We start from the raw sequence: 26,764 nt of genomic DNA, 5'->3' as shown, positions 1-26,764 counted from the left end.
ATGAGCACTGGCTCCCTCCCATTTCCCTTCCCCTGCCCTGCACTGTTCAGAAGTGGGGAGGCTGCATGTAACCGTGAAGGTTTGACTCGCAAACCATGCTCCTGATGGCTACCAGTGTTCCCTCTAAGATTTTTCCATCTGTAAGCAGAGTGAGTTTTGTCTTGTGCACCAATTTTGAGGTCATGTGCGCTTGCCTGGACATTTGCCACTGTGGCAGCCAAGTTATTAACATATCTTCTATGTATATTTTGTAAAATCTTATGGAAGAAAGAATATTAAAACAAGGGATAATAATAAGGTTCATGATTTTAAATGTTTAATATGAAGTCAAATAAAAAGAAAATTAATATTGCAAAATTTTTAGTGACCAACTTCCTCTGTTTATAACCCTTTCCCAGACTCTCCCCTAGCTTGATGTAGAGTAGGTGAACTTCCTTCCAGTTGTATGATTCTATGGTTACTGTTGGACTTCAAACATCAAAAGGAAGTTGGAGGGTTTACTAGCAATATCAGAAGTATGAGATCCAGCAGATAAGTTGGAACTACAGCATCTCTCAACTTTTATTAGGATACTAAGGCATGACCACAGTGCATCAATGCAGGGATGCTGAAAGATGTATCTAAGTCCCTATTGTTCCTTCTGTATTTTCCATCTTGCCAGAAGCAAGTCCAGCTGCTGTTGTATGTTAAATTAGCCTCAAGGCTGCTCTAAGTCTGCACTGCTCACAGTTGCGTAGAAGTCACAGGAGGTCAGGAATAATCACAGTGCAGCACTGCTCTAGTTTTCCTCCAAAATATTATCTTGGGAGCTTTATAGTGGGGGGATGGACACCACAGAGCTAATTCCTTGGCTCTAAGCAAGATTGGGCATGCCCTACCTACACAGGGGATAAGACCCAAGTAAAGAAGTGAGATCACTGCCTTTAGGGTACCTTTGTGCCACAGGAGTGTAAAATCGCCACACTGCTTAATGCTGCACAAATAGCAAGGACACCCACTGACACAGCCAGGCATAATCCAGGGCAGGGTGCTCCTTTCCCCTCCTCTGTGGCAGTGATGGGAGCCTGTGGCACACTACTATGGGAGTCAACATCACCCCTCTCCCCATGGCTGGGTCCCTGCCCTAGCTACTCTCCACCCAGTGTCTGAGCCACGTTGTTTGCTGTCTGCACAGGGCAGCAGAGCAGCAACAGGACAAGCAGCAAATAGTGCTGTGTGGGTTGCTGCAGGCCCAGGGTGCTGAGAAATGCCACTATGCATCCTTCCCTCAAAGACTGCCCCCACCCCCAAGGCAGAAGGGAAAGGCAACTCACTTGAGGTCTGGGATGAAGATCCAATGTCTCCAGTGCCACTTCGACTGGTGATGATGGCAGATGAATGGCATCCTGATTTTCCCCCCACCTACCCCTCCCGCAGCTGCTTCCTGGCACCCTTATGCCACACTGTGGCCTGGCTCCTGGAGCAGCCACACTGCAGCCCCAGCTCCAGGCCTAGTAGCTGCCTTGTGGCCTGCCACAGGAGAAGCTACCATGCAGCCCTAGTCAAGTTCCAGCCCTTCCCCAGGGTTGAAATGGGGGGCCATGGCTGGGTGGTGACTTCCCAGCTACTCCTGGGTGGCAGCTCTGGCTGCCTAAGAAGCAGCCATGGCCACGTGGTCCTAGCCCTGACAGGCAGAGGAGCCATGCTGCGGCCATGCAGTCCCAAGCCAGCCACAGCAGACAAAGGAGCCACGTCAGTGGCCACGCGGTGCCAGCCCCGGCAGGCAAAGGAGCTGCTGCCGCAGCCATGTGGTCCAGACTCTGGAGCAGGTGGGGCAGTTACTTGGCCCTGGCCGCAGTCTTGGGGGATCTGGGACAGCAAAGAGCTTCCCAGCTGAACCTTCCTCCCCTCTTCCCCCACCCCCAGCAACAGCTCACTTTTTATTGGTGCTCTGCTGCACGACTCTGCAAAGCAGGTGGAGAATTTGTGTGCGGCCGCACAGATGCACACCTTAGGGAGAAGTAAGATCACCATGTAAGTTGTAAAGAAGCTGAAAAAAGAAATCACACACACCTCTTTATTTTGTCTAGTTCTCCAACTCCCAGTCAGCTCCTAGGTCCAGGAAAATGAGAAGTTACTCAAACTCTGCTTGCTATATGTTACAGGGCTTAGCCCACTCCAGTGCCGCCTTTGGTCTGTCACATGGATTAGCCAGGGCACCCTCTTCTAGTATCATTTCACATCACTGCCAGGATTGCAGCATCCTCTTCATGACACAGCCCTCTGGCTATGCCACTTTCTGTGTTATCCCCATCCTTCCAGGGGATAGTTTTATAGTCTCTCAGTCCAGTCACTTCGTCAGTGCAGATGAAGAGGGGCCCAGGCCTGCCCACTACTCCAGTTCCTGGCCGAGGGGCCCTGTAGATGTCTGCTACTTGCTGCATCCCTTCTGACTCCTCTGTAGATCTCCTGCTTCTCATCCTCGTGACCCCAGAACCCTCTTTGCCCTGGCCTCAGCCTGCCAATCATTGCAGCTTACCAGGAGCTGCTTTTTAGGACCCCGAGTTTCTGTCTGCAGCACTGCTATGTCAGCGTGCTTGCTGTCCTCCATTTGCAAAGCAACCAGTCCTCCTTCATCCTCAAGCTCCAGGGGTTGATTCAAGCTGCGCTGTGCTGCAATTCTTCTTATGTGGGCCAACATGGCCCTGACTGGTTGCTCTTATAAGCTCCTTGCAGGGCGTATAAGCACTAAGATTTTTAGCAGTTCTTCTGTTACCTTTTACATCCCTACAATGTACATAAGACTTCAGAGTCCATATATTGGGTTTTTAGCTACATGGGTGAGTTTGCTCACTTGTGGAGTCCCTTTGGAACACATGCAAGGCTTGGATGGGTCTGTCAGTCCTTTCCTTTGTTCAGTGCTTCAGTTTGTAGAGAAATTGCTCTAGAGGTAAGAAGCAGGATTTGAAGACAAATTGGAGACTATGCAACTGCCTTTGTATATCCTTTGTGCTGTTATATTTTTGTCTCAAACACAAACTTACAGAACATGTGGGTCCCCTGTTAGCCATTACATCACTACATGTCCTGCTGATTCATAGGTGAAGTCCCTAATTTCTCGTAATGAGTTCATTGTATAGTTAATTATCCTGAAGGAGACATCAAATAGGCTGGGTCATGCTGATGCCAATCTGTCTGGGGGTAGTATTCCGAAACAAAGCATAGGTTGGAGATACAGATATCACACAATTATAACACACACTAGAAAGATATATAAACAAAATTATCATTAGGCAAATCCTAATTCTTCTACTGATTCCTTACATGGCCTATCTTTTATATACATTTTAATGCAGTTTTACAATATTGGTGTCAGTAATATAGTAAATGGTCACTCATACTCCATACAGAGTCACAAGCCCTACAACAGTTCACAAACCAGGGTAAGATAAGCATTCAAATCTCCAAGTCACATGCAGGGACTGATATGATAGGAGAATTCTAACCATGCCTACATCACACACAGTTGTGAAGTGGTGGGGAGATAGTGTCCAGGGATCAATGTCCAAACATTCTGTAGGTTCCTTACAAACATAGGTGCTGCCCCCAGCAATTTGAAAAGGCAAGAAACAAAGGAGTGGGGGGGGGGGACGTGGAAAACCAAGTACAGGTTGGACCTCGCTGGTCCTGGATGAGGGATTTTGCCAGATCAGAGGAAATTATTTCCAGCCCCACCCTGCTGCCCCACCAGGCTTCCCAGCTCCCTTCCCTTCCCCTCTTCCCCCAGTCCGGCAGCCTAGCTGAGCTGTGCCTTCCTCCATCCCCCAGCAGTGCGGCAGCTTCCCAACTTCCAGCCCCCCTGGGCAGCCCAATTGGGCCAGGTACTGGGCTCCCCTTCCCCCACATGGGGCCAGACTCTCCCCTCGCCCCTCCCCCCACCACCGCCACACTGTGGTGGGACTCTCTGATTCTGGAATATCTGTGATGTTATCAGACCAGAGAGTCCTGGTTTATAGAGGTGCAACCTCTATAAGCAAAATAGTCTATGTAGTAATAGCACTTTTTGTTAATGCCTAACTTTTAACTAACATACACACTCAAAGTGTCTTAGCAGGAAGAAAACAACCAGATACTTCTGTGGCTGCTAAAAAGATTAAACAAATACAAACTTAAGGGTCAGCTTCAAATGAATGAATGGTGGTAAGCCCTAAAACTATATTGTTTGGATGTACAAAAGGAGTTAAATATTGTAATGCTGAGTGTCTCGGCTCCTAGAAAAATTTCTGATTCACCAATTCAGAGTTGGGTGTCTGAACTCTCTATAGAATAAATGGGAAGAGAGGCATTTTAGACTGGTTAACAAAAGCTAGAATATGCTAGGCAAGGAGCTGCTAAGCTAGCTAGTGGAAGATGCCAACAAGAGACTGTGATCATGGAAATAGAAGCGCCTAAGTCCAGGTTTCAGGGAGGCATGTATCCCTGCCATTCTCAGCTATGAACCCTTTGTTGGAGTTAGGCTCCTATGCTGTTTTTGAAAGAAGCCAGGAACTTAGAAAAATGTCCTTCACTTGTAACTGTCACAAGAGGGTGCTATTGCATGGGTGATCAGTCCGGCAACAGTCCCGTAGAAAGGCCCAACATGGAACGATGAATTCACAGCAGACAAAATATGACTTTACCAAACTTTATTGCAAACAATTCAGAAGCAGTTTAAAAGCAATGTTTAAATTTAGTAGTTAGTCTAATGTTAACCTAATTTTGATATCCATTCACACACCTCTCACCCTCTGGGGCTGGCCAAACCCCAGGTAATGTTGGTTATTTTGATTGAGGCAGAAGTCTGACATGCACGTCACCCCAATATGCCGAATCGATGGACTCCGACTTGTGTGACAAAGTGGTGGGGTATATATCCCCTTGGCAAGGGACAGTTCGGGTGGAGTGATGTCTGTTGATTTCACCACCTGCGGGTGTGCTTACGACTGATCTTGGAACATCCTACTTACAACACCCAATTCTGCTTGCCTAACCACGAGCGATAAATAGTGGAATGTCTTTGGTCGAGTTCCTCCCTTGCTGACTCTTCTTATTTGGGAACTTTGTGCGTGCTGAGAGAAGCAAATCTGCACAAAAGAAGGCAGTCTTTTTCTCAAAGTGATAAGTCCATAATCCATCAGGGCATTGACTCGGACCCTAATATGGCCTCTCTTCAGCTCACTTACTGTTAATTCACTCATGCCAATCATTCAGACTAACCATGATTCGTGACAACTTTCAGACCATTGGCGAGAGTACTCTCCCGGGCTGTGGAAGACCAATAACTCAAGTTTCTCCTTGGCCTGAGAGGGAGAAGGGATTTAAAGAGGAATCTGTCACCTCTCTGGGGAGTGCCCTAACTGCGGAGTTATTCTGATGTGGGACTCCCTCTATCTCTCCTGTTTGACACTGTCCCTCTTTGGATAAATATTTTGTCATTTGGGCTAGATAGAGAAAGCAAGCAAGAGTGACTCTGTAGCCTGATGGATAGAGCACTTATCCAGGATGTGAGAGACCTAGGAACTAGTCCCCCCCCCCCCCCCCCAATTCCAATGACTCTTCAACAGGATAGATTTAGGGAGCCCCATGTCCGAGTATCTCCTAGTTTCTTGTATAGAGCACTCACTGGAGAAGAAGCTGATCCTTATGCAGAAGCGGACTTGAATGTGGCTTAACGTTTTCTTCCTTCTTGAAGTGAATGTGTTAAAGAGAAGCATTAACAAAAGTGCCTGCTGCCCTAGAGATTATTTTATTGGTATGTTGTTGGTTTTTTCACTCTCCTTCCTTTTTTTGTTTTGTTTTCCAGACTAGTCATGATTTGCAGGCAGCGAGCATATTCACACAGCACCCAGGATAAGAGTTTGGGTGCTCTCACAGTACAAGCTATTGTTGATATATCCCAGTCACTTCTCTTCATTCTCATATTTGTGTGCTCTAGGCTGCTAATCAAAATGTGTGCATTGTTCTTCTAAATGTCACTTTGCTGTTTCCCTCACAGTAGAAATGCAAAGAACTGGAGCATCAGGGAGTGAATAGAACTGTCAAAATGCTGGGGTGAACTTTGAACAGCAGTGCTATATAGATCCAAGGGGATGTTATTGTCTCTCTAAGAAGGAAGAAGAAAAAGTAAGCAGGGACAGAAATTGTATTGAATCAAGTTCTCTAGTTCTTGAGCTATACAGAGTTCTGAGTGGCCTGAAGATGATGTTCCCTATAGCTTGAAACTTCTCTTTCATTTCTTCAGATGACCTAGAGCTCTGTGCAATTCAAAAACTTGTTCTTTCACCAGCAGTTTTTGGTCCAGTGAAAGATATCACTTCACTTACCTTAACTCTCTTATGTCCAAGGACCAACACAGCTACAATGCTGGAAATCTTTCTTCTGAGACCGTACCTTCATGGTTTCTAAATTGCTTCCACTTTTCTTCCAAATGAGTTTGTAAATTTCTTTCTCAGAAGCTTGTGTCTTAATTACTTCTTTAAACCAACCCTTGATGTTATTGATGGGCACTGCAAATTATAGCTCCCTTTCTCTGCCAGAGCATGGGAGATGAGAACCAGAAATTGTAGTTACGTGAAAGAGCTACTATGGTCAATTGCTGCCTGAGTAATCCTACCAATCCACTTTTAATCATTATTAAAATGACCACTTTTTAATTTTGTTTTAAGGAAAAAACCATTATTAATAGTACACGGTGAAAAGCGAGAATCCAAGGCTGAGCTGCATGCGCAGGCACACCAATATGAAAATGTTCGCCTTTGCCAGGTAATTCACGTAGAGGGTTTGTTTTGTCTACAACGTCATTATGTATCTGAACATAAATCCTACCGTTGCTGTAGGCTCTTCTACTGTAAAACATGCATTATATTCAACCTATTACTGAATTAAAAGGAAACCATATCTTAAAAAAAAATCAATTCATGTGGTTTACAAAGTAAAATATTGTACTCTAAAAGTATATGATGTGGCATGATCTGAGGGTGTTGCTCCTCTTCTCCCTGGACAGTGTAAATAGTGTGGAAATACAGAATTATCTTGCATGTGTAGTTTCCTGTATGTCTCGCTTCTCTTTCCATATCAAATAAACCTTATTTGAAGCTGCATGCAACAAATCTGTTACACCCCAGAAGGCTTTTAGTGTCTTTGGATACACTGTAGGGATGTCATTGTGTAGATGACTACATGATTAACCAGTAAGCCTGGGCTTCTCAGTTAATCTTATCAACTACATGCATTTTCCTCCTCCCTCACCGCCTCTGTATCGGCGGGAGCGGGAGCTGCTGCCTGTGAGGAGCTAGCTTAAAAACTGACTCCCATGAGCACCGCACCTACCTGTCCCCCCACCTTCACACCTTGATAGAGAGGCAGCAGCACAGACAGTGAGGGGTATACACTGGAGCTCATACGCACAGGAAGCCAACTTTTAAGCCAGCTCCCCATGTGTATTGGCTCCCGCAGACTCACTCGCCCCCGCCCCCGCTGCTTCCTACAGAGGCTTAAAAGCCATTTTCTCCCCCTCCCCCCCACCAGCACCGGCTCTGAGGGCCGGCTTCTCCCCCCCCCCCCCCCCCCCCGCACTGCAGTTGCTGGAAAAAGGGAGAGCAGCGGAGACTGCCATGAAGCAGCCTCTGTCTGCAGCAGGCCCATGGTCCCTGCAGACGGGCTGCTTCTGCTGTGGAGCAGCCTCTGTCCATGGGGCACAAATAGTTGTGTAACCACTAAGATTTCATGTCTCTACATAACTATTCAATTACACTATATCTAATATGCTTAATACACTGTTCTTACGATACCAAAAGAACTTGGGACTAATTTCAGTGTCAAACAACAATGGTTAATGGTGTGATATATAAAGATTACTCACTTCTAGCAATTGGAGATTGCATGTATAGATGCTTGGGTTAAAAGTGACGTTCTTGGAATTATGTGACTTTTCCACTAGAGAGCAGTAAGCTAAAGTAAAATACAAGCAGCAGGATTTTTTTTAACAAAATAATTACGTAGTTTTTTTGTTACTCTAGGCAAAGCTGGACATTGCGTTTGGAACCCACCACACGTAAGTAATTTCAATGAAATAGGAAAGTCCAGTTTTTAAAGAGAATGTTGAGGATGCTGTATAAAATGGGCTCATTTGGACAAGTTACTTCTAGTACTTTAAAGAAAAATTCATAGGGTAGGAAAACAGGGATATAAAGATTTGCTTTTGAACTTAAAGGCTAGTCTGCACATTGGTTGAGACTGAGGTTTTGAAGACCATGCAGAACACTAATTATTTACAAATGGTTATAAGTAGGGCCCTACTAAATTCACAGTTCATTTTGGTCAATTCCATAGTCATAGGATTTTAAAAATAATCAATTTCATAGTTCTTCAGATGTTTACAGTTGAATTTTTCAGTCTTTTATTGCTGTTACCATAAGAGTGCCCTCCCAAAGGAGGTGTGAAGAGTTTCAGGATTGCCATTCATACTTCTGCACTGCTGATGGCAGGGGCACAGCCTTTCAAGCTGGCAGTGCCCAGTTCTAGTTCCAGCATTGATTCCAGAAATAGCACAGAGTTGTCACAGGATATATGGGGGTGTCCCTTGGAGTGGACCACCTATGGTAGGAGCTCTCAGCTTAGGTGCCTCCAGCCCCTCCCCTACAATAGCTAGATATCATGGGAGAGAGAAGATTTCATGGGCTATGATGAGTTTTTCATGGCCATGAATTTGGTAGGGCCCCATTCACAGTGACTTGTTTCATTTCTCAGCCATAGCTAACTATATGAAGGAGGCTTAATGTTTTTAGCTTGGTTTTTTTTATTTGATTTCTAATCTTTGATTCAAAAAATTCTATGAAATTAGAATAAGCTGGTTGTTTAAAAAATTGAAATTGGGGGAGTAATGGAGGCTTGCGAGTTACAGGGATAATTACGTAGTCTGGAAACTAAAGGTAACAGTGAAGAATCAAATTTTGGAAATAGTTTAGGAATTAAAGCAGCTGTTCTGTAATGAATGTTGAACAGCTTTCAGTAGAACAGGTCACTCCGATATGCTGATATTTACTCTTGCAGTTACAGTTCTTGCTTATGGTGCCACACGAACATATCTTTAAAAATCTTTACAAATCCAGACTAAGGATGTAAAATCTCATTTAATCCGTTAACTCTTTAAATGGGGGCAGGCAGTGGCTAACCACTGACATCCCTAAGCCAGACTAATGGTCATTGTGTACCAAATAAAGATCAAAAGGAAGCTGATGTCTTGTTGGAAAGTTTAAATGGGGGGTGGGTGCACGCGTGCGCATGCGCATGTGTGTGAATGATCTCCACCCACACATTTAAGACGAAACTTGCATTTTATAGAATGCTTGTGATTGACAGGATGTATTGCTAAAAACAACACTTCTAACAGTGTCAAGATTGGAATCTGAGCATTGTATAATAAATCAGCAGCAGCCTTCCTGGATTTTTAATGATAAAATAAGCTAAGAACTTTTCTGTCAGTAAAACAGAAGTTATGGTGAAAGTCACTGAGTTGAGAAGGAACTTACCATTCTCTAAGCCAGTGGTTCCCAAACTTTTCAGCATCACGCCCCCTTTTTTTATTTTTGAGAAACCCTCATACCCCCTCCCCAAAAAGCAGCAAAACTTGGGGTGGGATTGATGGGGGTATGTGTGGCTGGGTCGCTTCACGTCTCTCCCGCCCCCCCCCCCGGAATTTCTTCACAGCCCCCAGGGGGCACTCCCCCCAGTTTAGGAACCCATGCTCTAAGCACTATTTAAGCAATAATAATTTTTTGTTTAATGATGCATATGCTGGTTTACACATTCTGAACTGGTATGAATTTAACCCTAGATGCTCTTACACTTTTTCCCATGATCACACATAGTATGGAAGAGGAGCAGGGACACTGATATATGGCTTGGGACCCTACCTTTCCACTTGATTATCACTGATACTTTCCAGTGGCATATTTTAATCTTGGACAACTTTGATTTTAGACATGACCGCAAAAGCTCTTGCAGAATGAAATGTCAGAACATCTTTGACATTTCTTTTTCTCCATCTGTTCTTTGTTTTAGAAAAAAAGTTATAGGCAAATAAAACAGTCTTGTTTTGGGAGGAGTAGAAAAAACGGGAAGCAAAAGTGTTAGATCTTTAAGTAACTGCCTCAGAAAGGAATTTTAGAAAATGGGAAAACTGTCACAGATGGACTCTTTACAGCTTGGTCTAGTGGCATATTGAGTTTGCAATCTGATAACCAAAAGCTGAAAATGTTCTTAGTCATTGGACACTTTCTGGTTTTAAGATAGAAAAAAGGTACTTAGACTTTAGATGTTCCAACACCTAGCCCTGTTGAAAATGGTTGCTGACTTTCATTGAAACTTATAAAAAGATTAAATGAAACTAGAAAGTGATTTTGGAAGAATTAGCATCTTAAATGAACTTTTTCATTAATATGCCTGCAGCTGACCTTCATCTTGTTTATCTAGGGATGGGAAGGTAGGGCCAGGGGAAAAGAAATCAGTACTTGTAACAGAGTCATACTGTTCCAGTCAGTTTCTCTCTGCAGATGAGACTGTCTTTTCCTGACTTAAAAACATTAGGCTGCTATGTTCATTATTTACAAAAGAAGCAGTTCTTTACTTCAACAATAGCAATGCTGTCATTCCACTATCATCCTTAAAAACTCTTCAAATGTTTGTGTGTATAATTAAGTGGTACAAATAATATTCCATAGCATAGCATGAACATTCCATCTTCATTAATGTATTCTCTGTATCCTGCACTACATTCTGTTCTCCCAATGTGGTTTTTTTTAGTTTTAAATTATGATATTATTTCTCTCTGACTAATGTTTTTAAATGGTGTATCTCTGACTATCAAAGCTGCATTACCCTAAAAATCCAGTCTGTTGCAGATGGAGCTTTGTGGTCTCCTGTGGGTCCAGCAAGTGAAAATATTTTAATTGTAGATCTTGGAACATGACAATACCCTTTTCATTTCAAGACAAATTGAAAGGACTATAATATAGGAGTGTACCCTTTCTTTGTGTATTCCTATGGGGGGTGGGTGGGTGGTTTGTGTGGGTTTTTGTTTGTTTTTGTGGCATCGGACTGCACAGAGTCAACCGCTGTGGGGGGTTCTTTTTAGGTTGCTGGAGGAGTATTTTTGACAAATTTTAACTTGATCGTTCTTATGAAGATTAGAATTTCCTAGAATCGTAAGACTGGAAGGGCCTTTGAGAGGTCATTAACTCCAATCCCCTGCACTCATGACAGTACTAAGCACCATCTAGACCAGTGGTCTCCAACCTTTTTGCACCCAAGATCACTTTTTAAATCTCAGAACAAGCAAAGATCTACCGCCCCATCCTTCCCCCAAGACCCCACCCCTTCCTTGAAGCCCCGCCCTCTCTATTCTACTTCTCTCCATCACTTGCTATCCCTAGCCCTTATACACTATACTGCCACTTGTTTTCCCCAATTCTTATGTAGGAAGAGGTTTTCCCAACATTTGGCCTGTCTAGACTGGTTTATGTTAGAAAACCCCTTTCTTTTGGAATCCCCTTTATTCCCTGTGGAACGAGGAATATAGAGGTTACCGAAAGAGCATGTTTTCTCTTCCACTAAAAAAAGCAGAACAAATGCATCCCTGGATGCAGAAGAGTTTTTCCAGGATATCTCTGAAATCCTGGAAAATCTCCTGCAGTCTAGCTGTACCCTCACTGGGTTGAGACAGGATGTGTGGGCTCTGGGGTGGGAATAAGGGATTTGGGTGTGGGAAGGGGTGAGAGGTGCAAGCTCTGGGAGGAAATTTGGATGCAGGAGGAGGTGAAGAAGGGGATGCTGGCTCGGGGAGGGGGCTCCAGGCTGGGGAGTGTTGGGGTCAGATGGAGGGTTGGGGTACTAAGCAAGCCACAGGCTTGTGGATGTGGGGGTTCAGGAATTTGGGTTGGGGTATGTGAGGGGCTCAGGGCAGGGGGTTCCAGTGTATGATAGGCTCAGATCTAGGGTCTGGGGGGGGTGCAGGAGTGTTATGATGCTGCGGCCAGATGGTGACCATGGATCTAGACCATCCCTGACAGGTATTTGTTTAATCTGCTCTTAAATCTCCAATGATGGAGAGTCCCAAACCTCCTTAGGCAACTTATTCCAGTGTTTAACCATCCTGACAGTTAAAAAGCCCATTGCTTCTTGTCCTGATCACAGGTTAAGGAGAAGTATTTTCTCCCTCCTCGTTGCAACAACCTTTTAGATATTTGAAAGCTGTTATGTCCCCTCTCAGTCTTCTCTTTTCCATACTAAGCAAATCCCAATTCTTTGAATCTTCCCTCATAGCTCATCATTCCTGGGCCTTCAATTTGTCTACATCTTTCCTGAAATGTGTTGCCCAGAACTGGACATGATTCTTCAGTTGAAGCCTTATTAGCACAGAGCGGAAGAATTACTTTAACAGGGTTCATAAAAGAGCTAGATAAATACATGGATGTTAAGTCCTTCAATGGCTATTAGCCAGGAAGGGTAAGAATAGTGTCCTTGGCCTCTGTCTGGAAATGGATGATGGGAGAGGGATCATGTGATTACCTGTGTTCACTTATTCTGGGGCATTTGGCATTGGCCACTGGGCTACATGGACCTTCAGTCTGACCCAGGATGGCCATTCTTATGGATCACATGATGATCAACTAATACATCCCAGAATGGTGTGGTCTTTTGTTTTTTCAAGTCTTACACTGACTTGAGAGATGTAAAAGCATAACAGTTATATGTGCTGCGGGCTGTGCGATATAACTTTTATACTGCAGAGCCCTTAGCATGGGGAACAGGTGTATAACCAGAATGGAAACTGATACGCTAATGCTTATCAACCATTTAAACTATTGCACTTTTGCATCCCTAGTTGACTCATATTTAACTTATGGTCCAGTATGACTACTAGATCCTTTTCCGCAGTATTCCTTCCTAGGTTGTCATTTCTTATTTAGTATGTGTGAAACTGATAGTTCCTTCTGAAGTGGTGTACTTGCATTTGTCTGTATTGAATTTCATTCGGTTTACAGGCAGTCCCCGACTTACGCGGATCCGACTTATGTCGGATCCGCACTTACGAACGGGGCTTTCTCGCCCCGGAGTTCGCAGGCAGCTGCTCCCGGTGCCCCGGTGCCCCTGGTCTGCTGGGGACCGTCTCCAGCAGACCAGGGGCATCGGGAGCAAAGCCGCAGCGGCGGCGGGTCCCGCGCCAGAGCAAAGCCTCAGAGGCGAGGCACCCCGCTGCTGCGGCTTTGCTCCCCGTGTCCCTGGTCTGCTGGGGGGGGGGGGGCGCAGCTGGTGTGCCCCCCTCCCCCCAGCAGACCAGGCTTTTGTTGTGGACCCTGGGGCAGAGCAGCTGGGGTGCTGCCAGTTGGTCCCGCAGCGCCGCTCTGGGCACTACTGGACCAACCTGGCAGCACCCCAGCTGCTCTGCCCCAGGCGTCCTGATTCAGCCGCTGCTGGTCAGTTTCAGCAGCGGCTGAATCAGGACGCCTGGGGCAGAGCAGCTGGGGTGCTGCTGGGTTGGTCCAGTAGCGCCGAGGAGCGGCGCTACTGGAGCAACCCAGCAGCACCCCAGCTGCTCTGCCCCAGGCGTCCCCAAGTCAGCCGTTGCTGAAACTGACCAGCGCTGACTACAGGAAGCCCGAGGCACAGTTGCTCTGCCCCGGGCTTCCTGGAATCAGCGGCTGATCAGTTTCAGCAGCAGCTGACTTGGGGTTCTTAAGTTGAATCTGTATGTAAGTCAGAACTGACGGTCAGTTTCAGCAGCGGCTGAATCTGGACGCCAGTTCTGACTTACATACAGATTCAACTTAAGAACAAACCTACAGTCCCTATCTTGTACAGGCAGTCCCCGGGTTACGTACTTTAGACCATTTCTCTTGTTTGTCTAGATCATTTTGAATTTTAATCTTGCCCTCCCAGCTTTGTAATGTCTGCAAACTTTAAGTGTTGTTCTATCTAGGTTGTATTTCCTTAGTTTGTTCATGAGAATGTGATGCAAGACAGTACTGAAAGCCTTACTATTGCTTCTTTCCATCTGCAATGCTTGTTTTGCTGTCAAATATGATATGTTGACGTGATGTGATTTGTTCTTGACAAATCCTTGCTGACATTTACATATTACCTTATAATCTTCTAGATATTTGCAAACTGAATGCTGAATTACTTGCTCCATTATCTTTTTGAGTACTAAATGTAAGCTGACTTTGGCTCACACTGTAGCATAAAAATACTTCATAGTTTAACCTTCCGGGATAATGAATTTGATGTATGAGTTTCCCAAAATTATGTTGAGATCTGTACGTACTTTGTCTCAACTACTTCCTGAGCACAAGTGAAACTATGGTATCGATTTTTCAATATCTGGTACCATTCAATACCAGTTTAGTGTTCAGCACTGTTCAAAGATTAAAGCAAAGTTTCAGAATGCTGTATCAGCCTTATGATTTTCAAGTTAGATTCCATAATAAGGAGGCTGCATGATATTATTGCAAAGGATGAGCTGGAGGTCCATTGTAAACCTGTTTTCACTGCAGGGGTGTGCACTCATGTGTATTTAAAAAATCAAAACTGTCCGTGTGGGCACACGCACGCACATTACAGGATTTAAGTTTTAGACCCTGATACTGCAGTGAGCTCCACTTAGGTGTCAGGCTGACCAGACCCTACTAAAGCACCAGTCCTATACAGTCATTAATTTCCAAATTATTTGGAAGGAATGGGGTTTAATAGTATAATCTTTTGCATTTTTATTGTGTTCTGTATTTTCTTACTGTGATACTTCATGGTTTTTGTGCATTTATATCTAAGGAAAATGATGTTGTTATTATATGAAGAAGGTCTTCGAGTGGTGATACATACATCAAATCTTATTGATGATGATTGGGACCAGAAAACTCAGGGGTAAGCAACCATTTCTTTGTTATATTAGAGTCTTTGATACCTACCAGCTCTTAAATAAGGAGGCTGCATGTCTTATGCTGTATTGTGTGTTCAAGATGGCCTGAAAAATTATTAGGAATGGACTTTTTACCTCCACTTTTCTTGGTAAATGAGTAAGGCCAGATGTTTGGCTGTATTTTGGGGAGGGGCAGGTTGTCCTAGTTTTACTATCTGCATTGGCTCTGCAACATGATGTTGAGAAACTGGTATTATCTGGGCAATCACAATGAACACACAACTGGAGACAAGATTTGGACCCCACACCGCCTTTAATTGATGTTAATTCATGATCATAGAAAAACACAGTCAGACTTTCAGATATGGATGGATTTGAAAAAATTATCGTCAAAATGTTAAGATTTGGATGTGTTAATCCTCACTTAGTCATTCAGCAAGTGAAATGACTATCTCATGCATAAACTTGTGCATCCCTATTGACTTCCAAGAAAGATACAGTTGCTCAGTTCATTCTGAAAATAGGGAGGTATTCTGAGATGTCTAGATTTATTGTAAATTAGCATATATAACCTGTACCTGTGCATAACCCGTGGTTTTTCCTAAACGTGTTTATATTTAAAAAAAAAAAATTAACCAGTGGACATGTATAACCTGCGGGTTATATACGCTACTTTAAGGTGATAGCACATACCAGGATAAACTGCATCTTCTGTTAGGTAGCCAACCTGCTGCCAGCGGGGGAAACTTAGAGCGCAGCACAGGTGAGCTGGCTGGCCTGTGGGAGGGGAGCTGCACTCGCACCCAGGCTCCTTGCACCTGCAACCAGGCTCAGCCCATCTTTCTCTGGGTGGGGGGAATGGAGAGCGCAGTGCAGGCGAGTAAAAATAAACTTGTATACCTCACAGGGGATGCGGGGGCAGGGTTTGCAAAAACGTGTATAAGCCACAGGTTATATATGCTAAAAAACGATAGGTAGATATAGGAGTCTAAATATAGGCAGCCAAGTATGTTTTTTTTTTTTTTTTTAAATATTCTTGGCCTATTGTATGTTCTTGCTTATTAACTGACCAAATTTTGTCTGGAAACAATTGAGATGCAACTAAACATTCCATGATCCCATTATTAGAGTGTATCTTTTCAGAATAAAACTGCACTTTAATGTGGTGGCTTCCAGGTGAGTATTAATAATGGTTGTTTTTCCTTAGGAGTTGATTGTTCAAATACTGTATGTGTATAATTCTCACTGCCTAAGCCAGATTGTCAAAGCAATCTAGGTGTCTAAAGATGTAGTGAGTACCCCACACGCTGCTTTCTGTATCAGAGGCAGTAGCCTGGGAGGTTGGGAGAGGAGCAGGCTTTTAAGCAAGCTCCCCATGTGTACTGGCTCCCACGGAGCTGCCTACCATTCCCTTCCCCTCACAGTGCTGTCTCCCCACCTGTGTAAACATATAACTGCTGAAAAATTCAGCGATTTACAAGTTTAAAAAATGCTTTCTAACAGCCTTAGTAGTGAAGTGCTTAATGTTTTGAAAAATCCCCTAATCAGGTGAGTCAACTAATTCCCTAAATGTCTTCACTAAAATGTCATTACCGATGAGAAGAAATCAAGGATGGCTCGTCTTATAGGATGAGCAGCGTGGGAGGTAACTCTCAACAGTAAGAGTTGAGCTCATCTTTGCAGGAACGTGCTTCCGTTTCAGATTTTGGTAGGGGGAATTTTGTTGTGAAATCCACAACTTCAACATACATTTAAGTTGGCTAATTTTTTTAATTGCTAAAGATTTGAGTGGTGATATAATGCTTTGCAACCTGGTGCACAGCATACACGCTCAAATTTGGTCTGATTGCCCAAAATTTGAGTGAGGGGCATTGTGATTGGAGAACTGAAATTTAACCCCACATCAAAACCACAACTTTAACAAATTGTGGTCACAATTTCAGAATTAAAAAAAATTACACCTTTCTTAGCTGTAGTAGCTATATGTAAACATTGTCCCCTTACCATTATATCAGAAATCTAAGCAGGCATCGTTTTTATCATTTCTGACCACTTACGGTTTTGTGGCAAATTTCAGGCCTTTCATTATGAGAAGTTGTACTCACTAGTTTTGCAAAGATTCACCCATTTAGATAGAACTTTCTGAATATTATGAAGAAACCAAAGCAGATACTTAAAAATACACAAATTTAAATGTTTTCTTTTATAGTTGGCAGATATATACCAATTCTGTTGATTTGTAACAGATACTAATATGAGAAAAAAATGTAACTTAACAGATTTTTGAGGAATATTGGCTCGTAAGCATTCTCTCAAGACAGTTATAAGGCTGAAACAGTATTTAGGGCCTTCTTAAATCACTCTCTTATGGCGGGAAGTCCTGGCTAACACGCTGGTCTGATAAGTGACAGTAAATTAAGAAAAGTGTTGGAAGAAGAGCTTCCATTAAAATATCTTTGTTTTCTCATCCCTCACTGACGTTATTCTGAAATATCACAAGGAGGAGGGAGAAAAATTGTTCTCATTTTCCTTTCATCAGAGGCCAAGAAGCAATGGGCTTAAACTGCAGCAAGGGAAATTTAGGTTGGACATTAGGAAAAACTTCCTAACTGTCATGGTGGTTAAACACTGGAATAAATTGCCTTAGGTGGCAGTGGACTCTCCAGCTCTGGAAGTATTTAAAAGCAGGTTAGATAGACATCTATCAGAGATGGTCTAGACAGTGCTTGGTCTTGCCATGAGAGCAGGGAACTGGACTCAATGACCTCTCGAGGTCCCTTCCAGGCCTAGTATTCTATGATTCTATAACAGTCTGCATCTACACTACAAGCAGTTATTTTGACACAATGTCAAAATACTGTCGAGCTGAAGGACTTATTTCTCCGACTCCTGTAACCCTCATTTCACAAGGAGTAAGGGAAGTCAGAGGAAGAGTGCTCTTTCTTGGACTTCTTGCTGTGTAGACAGCGCCAAAAGCTGAAATAACCTATTTCAATTTAAGCTACACAATTGGTGTGGCTCCAGTTGCGTAGCTTATTTCAGCTTTAGCCCTGCTGTGTAGATGTGCTCTGAGAGACTTTTCTTGGCAAACCATTTCTAAAATAGTTGTACAAGAGCTATATTTTTCCATCAGCCATCTTTAATCTCTACTAGACACGTCCGAATTTTAGAGCTCATCACTTCACAGAAGCAAATGCCTTTTATAGGTTTTTCAGAAGCAGCAAAAAACATCATAATTTTTGGGTTTAAAATATCTGTTTAGAGATGTCTTTCACTTCAGAGCTTTAATGCTATCTAGTGTTTTTCTTCCAGTTGGATTTTACAGAGAACCAACCAGGCATGAAACTGGCCTAACAAATTTCCCTACTTCTGAATCATTTAAAAATAAAGAATAATTTCTTATTGATCAGAACTTCCTCCATCAGAATTTGTGTGTGTAGAACCTCTGGCATCTAGTTGTAACAACATGCAGGATTCCTGGTATGATGGCTTCCACAAGAATTGTAGATGTTTCAGTTATGGAAGACCGTGCATATCCTTTGATAATTTAACAAAGGCTTTCGTTACTATAGCTACAGTAATGTAAAACTGGAGAGAAATCTTGATGTTGGTTTAGTCTACCTAGAATGCAGATTAACTCATAAGGATGCTTTTCCATTTGCCACAGGGAAGAAAATAAAACCCAAATGTTTTGTTTTTTCAAAAAAAGTCTGTGTTTAATTCTGGTTTGTGTAGTGGTGGTTGAAATTGACTATAAATAATCCTTCTTAATCTCTTTCCCTAAGGAAAAAATACATTGTGTATGACAATTTTGCTGAAGGACAAGAGATTTTTTTTAAAGAGAAAATGTTTTTTTAAAAGCAACTAGTAGATTGTTAGATGTGATAAAACCACTGTTCACACAAAAGCAGATCTATGCTACATCGACATCACTAATGGCAGAGGTTCTGTCTTTTCGATCAGCATACAGTAGGATATTTTATTGTTCCTGAATTTGAAAGAAGCATTACTCACTGTTCTGGAATGTCCAAGATAGTGCTTTATTTTCTATGATCACTAATTGGAAACCTTGAGCGAACCTGTACTGATGGGGTAAGCAATAGCAGCAAGGCATTTTCAGCATCTGTATCTCTTTGAATGCCACTTATTTTACATAGCATTAGTGTCAAAAGGCCCCAAATCATGAGTAGGGGCTATTAGACTTGATGAATGTCTGGAAGGACTCTCTCCTCCCACAGAATTTGAAATTTAAAAAGGTAACCTCTGTCTCCCTACTCTCTACCTCTCTCCTTGCCACGCTTTTGTGCTCCTCTAAATGGTGCGGGAGACTTATAATCTATACACAGAATAATTAGGTGGTGGCAGACAGTTAAAATGTTGGTTCCATGTGTTTTGTTTAATGTTTGTATGGTTTTATTTTCTGTACCAAAACCATCTTTTTCTGGTGAGGGAGGACTCTGGAATGACATGAGGAAAGGATTCTTGGGGCATAAGAAGGCGGGAGGGTGGGGGTGAATGAAAGAACATAAAGTAGAAAGGAAATGAAGTTGGATAGAAGAGAGGGGAGGGGTAGGAAGTACACTGGGCAAACAGCAGAATGAAGCTACAAAGCTTAAAGAGTTGTGTGGGTAGGATGCAGAGCAGATCTGAAGGAGTACTAATGGCATTACAGTGAATTAAGAGAAAAATCCAGAGTTCAAGTTTCAAAAGTTAGAGATGTCATCGCTTTGAAGGCAGGGACACTTCTGTGTTCAGATCCTCCTGATTCAGAGAACAGATGAAGAGATAGGACTGGCAGACTATATGATTTGTGTGTCATCCTCTGCTGTAGCTGGTACTGGTTGCTTTGATGAAGAAGCCTACACCCACTATTAAATATACATCTTTTTATTCCAGATTTAGGTGTTACTTACGTAAACCAATCAAAGCAGAGTGGCAAACGTAGAAGGAAACCTGCTTACGTCTGGGTTGTGAGGAATTATTGAGATGCAGTGGGTTATTATTGAAACTACTCTGAATAATTAGCCTCTAATTTTCTTTTTTGTTTTAAATAGTAATGGCTCTGCTCGTTTAGGCCCAGACTCTCCAAAGTATCCATGTGGGCAGACTCTGGCAACCATTCAGTCATGAGACCCATTATGGGAATAAGGCTATTTCCTGAGAGTCCTTTTGCAAGATGAGGGCCATCTGTAGCCATTCTTCCTTCTGTGCAATTGCTGCAGTACTGTTTAGATTTGCACAATCTAATTCAAGGAGTGGTTTGTAATTTCTTAGCAATAAAACAAGATAGGATGGATAAGGTTATTTCTTTCATTGGACCAACTGTTGGTGGTAAGAAGGACAATTTTTTGAGCTTACACTGAGCTCGTCTTCTTTCTCTGGTCAGTATACTCAGTCCCAGCAAAAGAAGTTGGTCCAGTAGAATGGTCACTCACCTTGTCTCTCTAATGTCCTGGGACCAACATGAATTTGGCCATGAAATGTTAGCTTTGGAAACTGAGAAACAGCATATCATAGAAATCATGTGTGGAGAACTTCTTTGTGCCTTAGTAGTTTCAAAAGGTTGTCTTATCTTCTAGTATGCTGAGAGAAAAACTCTTCCTTACTCCTCTTAAGATATCGAAGAAGCTAGAACTGGAGACTTAGGTTAGTGAGGAGACTCGTGACAGGAGCAATGGTGCCCTGTCTAGAATCCTAATCTTCCGAAGAGGCCAACACTGGGTTCCTTTGAAGGAGGATGGTGGCAGCTCCATATTCTCAATAGTAGAAAGGATTTTGGGAGATGACAGACTCCCTCTTCTTGTGTCCCCTCTTCTATGCATTTTGGAGTGACAAATGATTATCCTTAGAAGAAGGAAGTGGGACATAGATCTTTCAGGCTCTCTAGCTTTGGTTCACTGTTTCTCGTTCCATGAATTGGTAGACAATTCTAATTTAAAGCAGTGCAATTTTCAACTTATCACAGTTCTGGATGCAACTATTACTAGTCATGCCGAATATTTGCATTCAGACCATATAACATTTACACAGCACTGTACATCTACAGGGGATGAATAGTCAAAGTAGTGCATAGTCTGTGACCTATTGAGTGTAATTACAGTTTAGTGTTCTAGGAAATTTATAATGGATAGTATGTTTTCAATTCTGTTCTGGCAGAATAATAAACTGCACTCATAGTTAACCTTCTGTTTACGTCTGAAGTGTGATCTGCGGTTACTATGCATGCTTAACAAATTAAGACAGTCATTTTATTAGTACAATTACCAGAATCATCAAATAACTCAAATGTTTCTACCTGGCATTCTGAGTAGGCTGCTGTATCTTGTTCTTTGAATATATGTAATATGATATGTAATAAGTGAATAAATATAGTGACTTGAAAATGTAGTGCCTTATTGTTTCATTGCTACTTTCTTTTAGAATATGGCTAAGCCCCCTATATTCACGGCTACCACATGGGACTACTGGTTCTGCTGGTGAATCTTTAACCAATTTTAAGTCTGACCTAATAAATTATTTGATGTCTTATAATTCCCCTACTCTCAAGGAATGGGCTGACATCATCCAAGAGCATGATCTTTCAGAGACTAGGTATGTATCATCTCAGCCTATTTTTTAATGTGGGTACCTTTTTTAACTCTTTTTTTAAAAGACTAGGCACTGAATCCGTTGGTTATGTAGAGTTTGCAGGGTTCTATGTAAGAGATTTGTTATATTGATTTTAAGAATTGCAATAAGAAAAATAAATCTAGGAATGTGCATTAGTAGGTACAAAGTCTCTTGGTTTTTTTAATACTAAATTTAGCCCGAATCACTGGAACCCCTGGCTACATCTACACTGCAGGCTTTTCGCGCAAGAACAGCCATTCTTGTGCAAAAACTTGTGGAGCATCTATACTGCACACGTGTTCTTGCGCAAGGAAATTTACAGTGAAGCGTCTGAAGAGAGGGCTTCTTGCGCAAGAGTTATTCCTCTTCACACGAGGAATAAGTCTTCTTGTGCAGGAGCTATTACTCAAGAAGGCAGTGTGGATGGGAACAGGGGTTTCTTGTGCAAGAAACCCCTATGGCTCAAATGGCCATCAGAGCTTTCTTGTACAAGAGAGCGCCCACACTGCCATGGACACTCTTGTGGAAAAGCACATCTCTTGCACAGAAGCACATGGCAGTGTGGATGTGCTCTTGTGCAAGAACTTTTGTGCAAGAACTCTTGCCCTAAAAGTTCTTATGCAAGAAGCCTGTAGTGTAGACGTAGCCCAGTAGAATATGCAATAACAAACTGGAAAACTAAAAGGCCATCTGTAAACCATGCTGAAAATTCAAAGAACCCAACATCAGAGAAGAGATTAAAAAACCTTTCCTATGTCATTTGTACAAAATAAAAAAAAAAAAATCTAGGAAGGGATTTTCTATTAGCAATAGTGTAAGACTGCTGGATAAAGAGGAAAAAACAAAACTGTGTGCCACTTTGGGAGAAGAGGAAAAGATGCTAGAGAGAGAGGTTGGCATTTACTATCAGTCTAAAAATCAGCAATGGACGGTATTAACAAAATACACCAAATATAGTCCAGCTACTTTGTATTACTAATTCTGCTGTAGTAATGTATACTGTATTTTGTTAATGTATGTATCAGGCTATGCTGATAATTACTTACATTGAAATCAGTGTTGAATCTTGTAAATGAAAACTATGTATTCCATTACAGAAACTGTTGGGTAAATTTCTCTTTAGTGAGCGGATTTTTCAATCCAGATTGAGATGCACATGCTAAATGGTAAATGATGGCTTTGTCTATAAAGTGCTTTATCTTCCACTTTTTGTTCCACACTTTGCAATTAACTTATTTCATCTTCTTAAGAGTATATCTGCTTGGATCCACACCAGGACGATACCAAGGCAACCAAAAAGAAAAATGGGGTCATCTTAGGCTTAGAAAGGTATAGGAATTGTTGTATTCTCTTTTCCTTCCCTCTTTTTTCATAAACAACGTTAGTGGGAAATTCTTTTGGTTTGTGTTTAAACTTTCCATCTCTGCATTACAGTTTTCTAATATTAACTATAAGCTGCTTAACATGTTGTTTCCAATATGTACTGCTGTCGGAATGACGCTTTCTAAGGACCATTCTAAAACCATACATTATGGACTGTACATCATGATGCCAGACTTATAATATGTGTCGGGAAATATCAGATCAGAAGCCATTTTATTGGAAGAAGACTACTTCCCTCAGAAGATGCATAGCAGAAGTCGTCAGTAGGCGTGACAGTTGGCATGATAGTTTAAAAGGGCAAATTTAGTATAACTGACCTACAGAATAGGATCATTCAGTGTTATACTTAAAAAGTGGCTGTAGTCGCTATTAGATAGGCTTTTGTTTACCTTGTCTCTAAGGCTAGGTCTACAGTATAGCCTTTTTTTAAAAAAAGCTACGCAAATTGCGTGCCGCAGTTTGCGTGTCTTTTTCCTATTTGCTTTTCTGGAAGAGGCCGTCTAGATGGGGCCATATGACGGGAAAACTTCCTCTTTCAGAGGAGCCCTTACTCCTGGTTGAATGAGGTATACAGGGCTCCCCGAAAGAGCTCTTCCGCAAAAAAAACAGTATCCCGGAAAACCTCCGTAGTCTAGACGTACCCTAAATGACTGGGAAAGAAAACGCTATATAATTTCAAGTGTAACTACACTGATAATGAATTGAAAATGCAGGAGGTTGGCCTGCAAATATGATTGAACAAAATAAGCATATTCAAGTTCACTTGAGGTTTTTTGGCTTGCTGTAACTGGTTAAGGTTAGAGAGTAACTGATTTTCTACACCATTTGCTAAATAATCAATTTATTAAGCCACATTCATAAAGCTTCATATAATATTACATAGTATACTGGAGAATCTTTCCACTAGGAATTGTATGTTTATGCTTCTGTACAAATTTATTCAGAATTGCAAGAAGATGCCTTTATATTGTCTTTTATATGCACATTCCCAAAGTTGGGAAGGTACCCTGTAGCTAACTCCTCTTTGGCAAATGGTAATTTCATACTCTTCCAAACTTTTTACCTGTCATGGTCGAGATTCTAACACCATCTTTCACAAATGTCAGTTGTTACAGTCTCCCCCCATGCTTTATGAAAATTGGCTTATGAAATATGGATAACTTGAGATGTTAAAATTGACGTTACATGGTGCATTTTACATAAAGTTACAATCTTCTGAATCTGTATTTCCTATTTTTGTGCATGAATCATTCTTGTATGTCAAGTTAGAAATATGAAGTATGAACCTCACTTAATGCTAATAAGGGCCATTAGGATTTTAATGACTTGGTACTCAAGGCAAAGAGCTGTGGATAATCTTATTTGACCTGTAAACAAACGCTGTGAGTAGTCCTAGAAAGACATGCGCCTAGGCCATCTGATGCTGAAATCCATTTTGGATCTTGTACTTTTCCACTTGAGGTGAGAGAAGTTTAAACTGAGCACCAAGAATCACCCCCTGCCGCCCTCGCCACTTGGACAAAAGGGATACAAGGGAGTGGAAAACTACACAAAGGGGCAGTTGCCAGATGCCAGGAGACCACCCGCCTCCAACTTACCACATAAGATGCCTGCTAGAAACATTTAAGACTGAACAGAAGGAAGGATCGGGTCCAAGCTAGAAGGCTGCTTGGCCTGTGAAAAATGTTTAGAACAATTATTTAGGGTAAAAATTTGCATGTAACAAGTTTCTTAATGGATTAAGACTAGCTGGCATTTTTTGTTTTAGTTTAGTAACTTACTTTGGTCTGACTGTTTTCACTTGCAACCACTTACATTCTCCTTTTTGTATTTAATAAAAACACTTTTATCAAGCCCAATGTAAATAATTTTACCTGGGGAGGAGCAACCACTGTGCATATATCTCTTTCAGTGATATAGAGGGCAAATTTATAAGATATCACTATGTAAAACTTTCTCAGAGTAAGATGGATTTATTTTGGCATCTTGGTCCCTTTTGGGGGTTGGTTTCCAGGGTTCCTGAGCCGTTGAAGCTGAGCCCTAACTGGCTCAGTGTCCATTTTGTTTTGCAGGGGGTTTGTTACTGCAACTCTGTTTTGTCTGGGGGAGACCAGAGCTTCTGGCCCAGCAGATCAGGATGGTAGGGAATCCCAGAGGGAAGGAAGGTAGATGTCAATGGCATGATTAGTATACCTGGAGACAACCCCAAGGGGACGTCTGTGATCTGTGAAATGTGTCCTCTTAGTTCATTCGTCTTCTACTCAAAGGAATATCCATTCTTTTGCTCTCTCATTGGAATCTGAGCTACGCATGCTACCTCATTATGACAAAGTCAATCCTTCACTATACAAGAAAATTGTAAAAGTTATATCCCCCTTGTAAAATGGATGTTTGAATAAAAGCTCTAACTGGCTTCATGATAAGAGCTGCATTCATATGCTAAAAGGTGCAAGTTTTACACTCCGGCTGTAAAATAAATATATATAATTGGCGTGTAAAACTTGTGCCTTTTAGCGTATGAAAGATGCTTTTCTCATAAGCTAGTTAGAGCTTTTGTGATGTCTGTCCTTTTCTCAGATAATTTAATTGGCATTCATGTCCTTGTGAACTTGGCTTTGTGTATTTTTTTTTCTAATTAGCCTTTCAGTAAGAATATTTTAGGAAGAATTTTGAAGAGGACATTATTTTGGTACCCCCTACCTCCACCACCACCTTTCTCTCTGTCCCTTTCACTCTTTTCTGGGCCATATGAGCCTGGGAACTTTCAAAGGAGAGAAAATGAGTTAGGTGTCTGATATCCATCTGTTTTCAAAAGACTCGAGTGACTAATTTCCTTAGATTCTTAGGTTAGTGGATAATCCCAGCCTATAAATTTCAGGAAGTATCTTGAATTTTTTTTTTAAATACTCATCTATTAAATTGGTGGTTTTAGCACATCTGAACGAAACTATTCATAATCTCTTTTCTCCATGGAAAAGAGCATTATGTTTTTCTTTGGAGTTGAGTAGTGTTTTTATATTGGAATCATGACAAGAAAATCCAATTTTTTTCCATTGGTGGCAAATAAACTGCTTAATTATAGAGAGCATTATACAAGATCTTAAACTGAAACCTGGCTATAAATATTTTGTTATGTTGTTTGATATGTTGGGGTCTAACAGTGTTTTAATTTTCCTGAATAGCTTTTGAAAGAGTATACATCACAAATTCCAGCACAAGAATCTTGGCCAGTGATAGGACAGTTTTCAAGTATTGGATCAATGGGAGCGGACCAGTCCAAATGGTTGTGTTCAGAATTTCAAGAAAGCCTGGTTACTTTAGGCAGTAACACGAAGACTCTAGCAAAACCTGATGTTCCTATTCATTTGGTATGTTTTGTAGGTAATAGTAGTTAGTATTTTTTATTTTCTGATTATTTATTTATTGCCAGTGTTCAAAGCTAGGATAACAGACAAGTCTCGTTGTTGTCGTGAGTTTACCAATGCTTCTGGGGAACTCCTTCCCCCTCCCCCGCCCCCCAAAAAAAACCTTCAGGATTTTTCACTTAGCGCCAAAGTGGAAGAATTTTTTCCTACAATTAATGATAAAATGATACACCAGGGCTACTCAGCTTTGGAAACCCGGGGGCCACAGTGATACTCTCAGCACATGCCAAGGGTCGCAACTTAAGTGTGGTTGCATATACATCCAAATATATGCAAATAGCTTCTTTTATACTGAGGGGCATAAATATAAAGATTAAGGCAAGACTTCACAACATGCAGGCCCCATTAAAGTCAGTTCTGCTGATATTAATAAAATGCAATATTTACCCAGTTTCTGCCCATATGACCTCACTTT

The 26,764-nt window shown here is 41.9% G+C and overlaps 1 protein-coding gene across 5 annotated transcripts in view; it reads left to right on the top strand.

Annotated features, from left to right (window-relative positions):
* The window catches only part of TDP1 (tyrosyl-DNA phosphodiesterase 1), a 117,176-nt gene that overhangs the window by 9,199 nt on the left and 81,213 nt on the right, over positions 1–26,764 (top strand). For all 5 annotated transcript variants that reach the window (XM_006122341.3, XM_075926727.2, XM_075926728.2 and 2 more), the window contains exons 5-10: positions 6,684–6,780; positions 8,037–8,071; positions 14,845–14,937; positions 21,353–21,523; positions 22,792–22,870; positions 26,107–26,292. In XM_006122341.3, coding sequence (XP_006122403.3) covers positions 6,684–6,780; positions 8,037–8,071; positions 14,845–14,937; positions 21,353–21,523; positions 22,792–22,870; positions 26,107–26,292 — 661 coding nt within the window. The remainder of the gene's footprint in view (positions 1–6,683; positions 6,781–8,036; positions 8,072–14,844; positions 14,938–21,352; positions 21,524–22,791; positions 22,871–26,106; positions 26,293–26,764) is intronic.

The sequence above is a fragment of the Pelodiscus sinensis genome, chromosome 5, assembly GCF_052426305.1.
Source record: "Pelodiscus sinensis isolate ZL-2025 chromosome 5, ASM5242630v1, whole genome shotgun sequence".
Lineage (NCBI taxonomy): Eukaryota > Metazoa > Chordata > Testudines > Trionychidae > Pelodiscus > Pelodiscus sinensis.
Note: the sequence above shows the minus strand (reverse complement) of the source record. Positions and strands in the feature narration are given on the sequence as shown.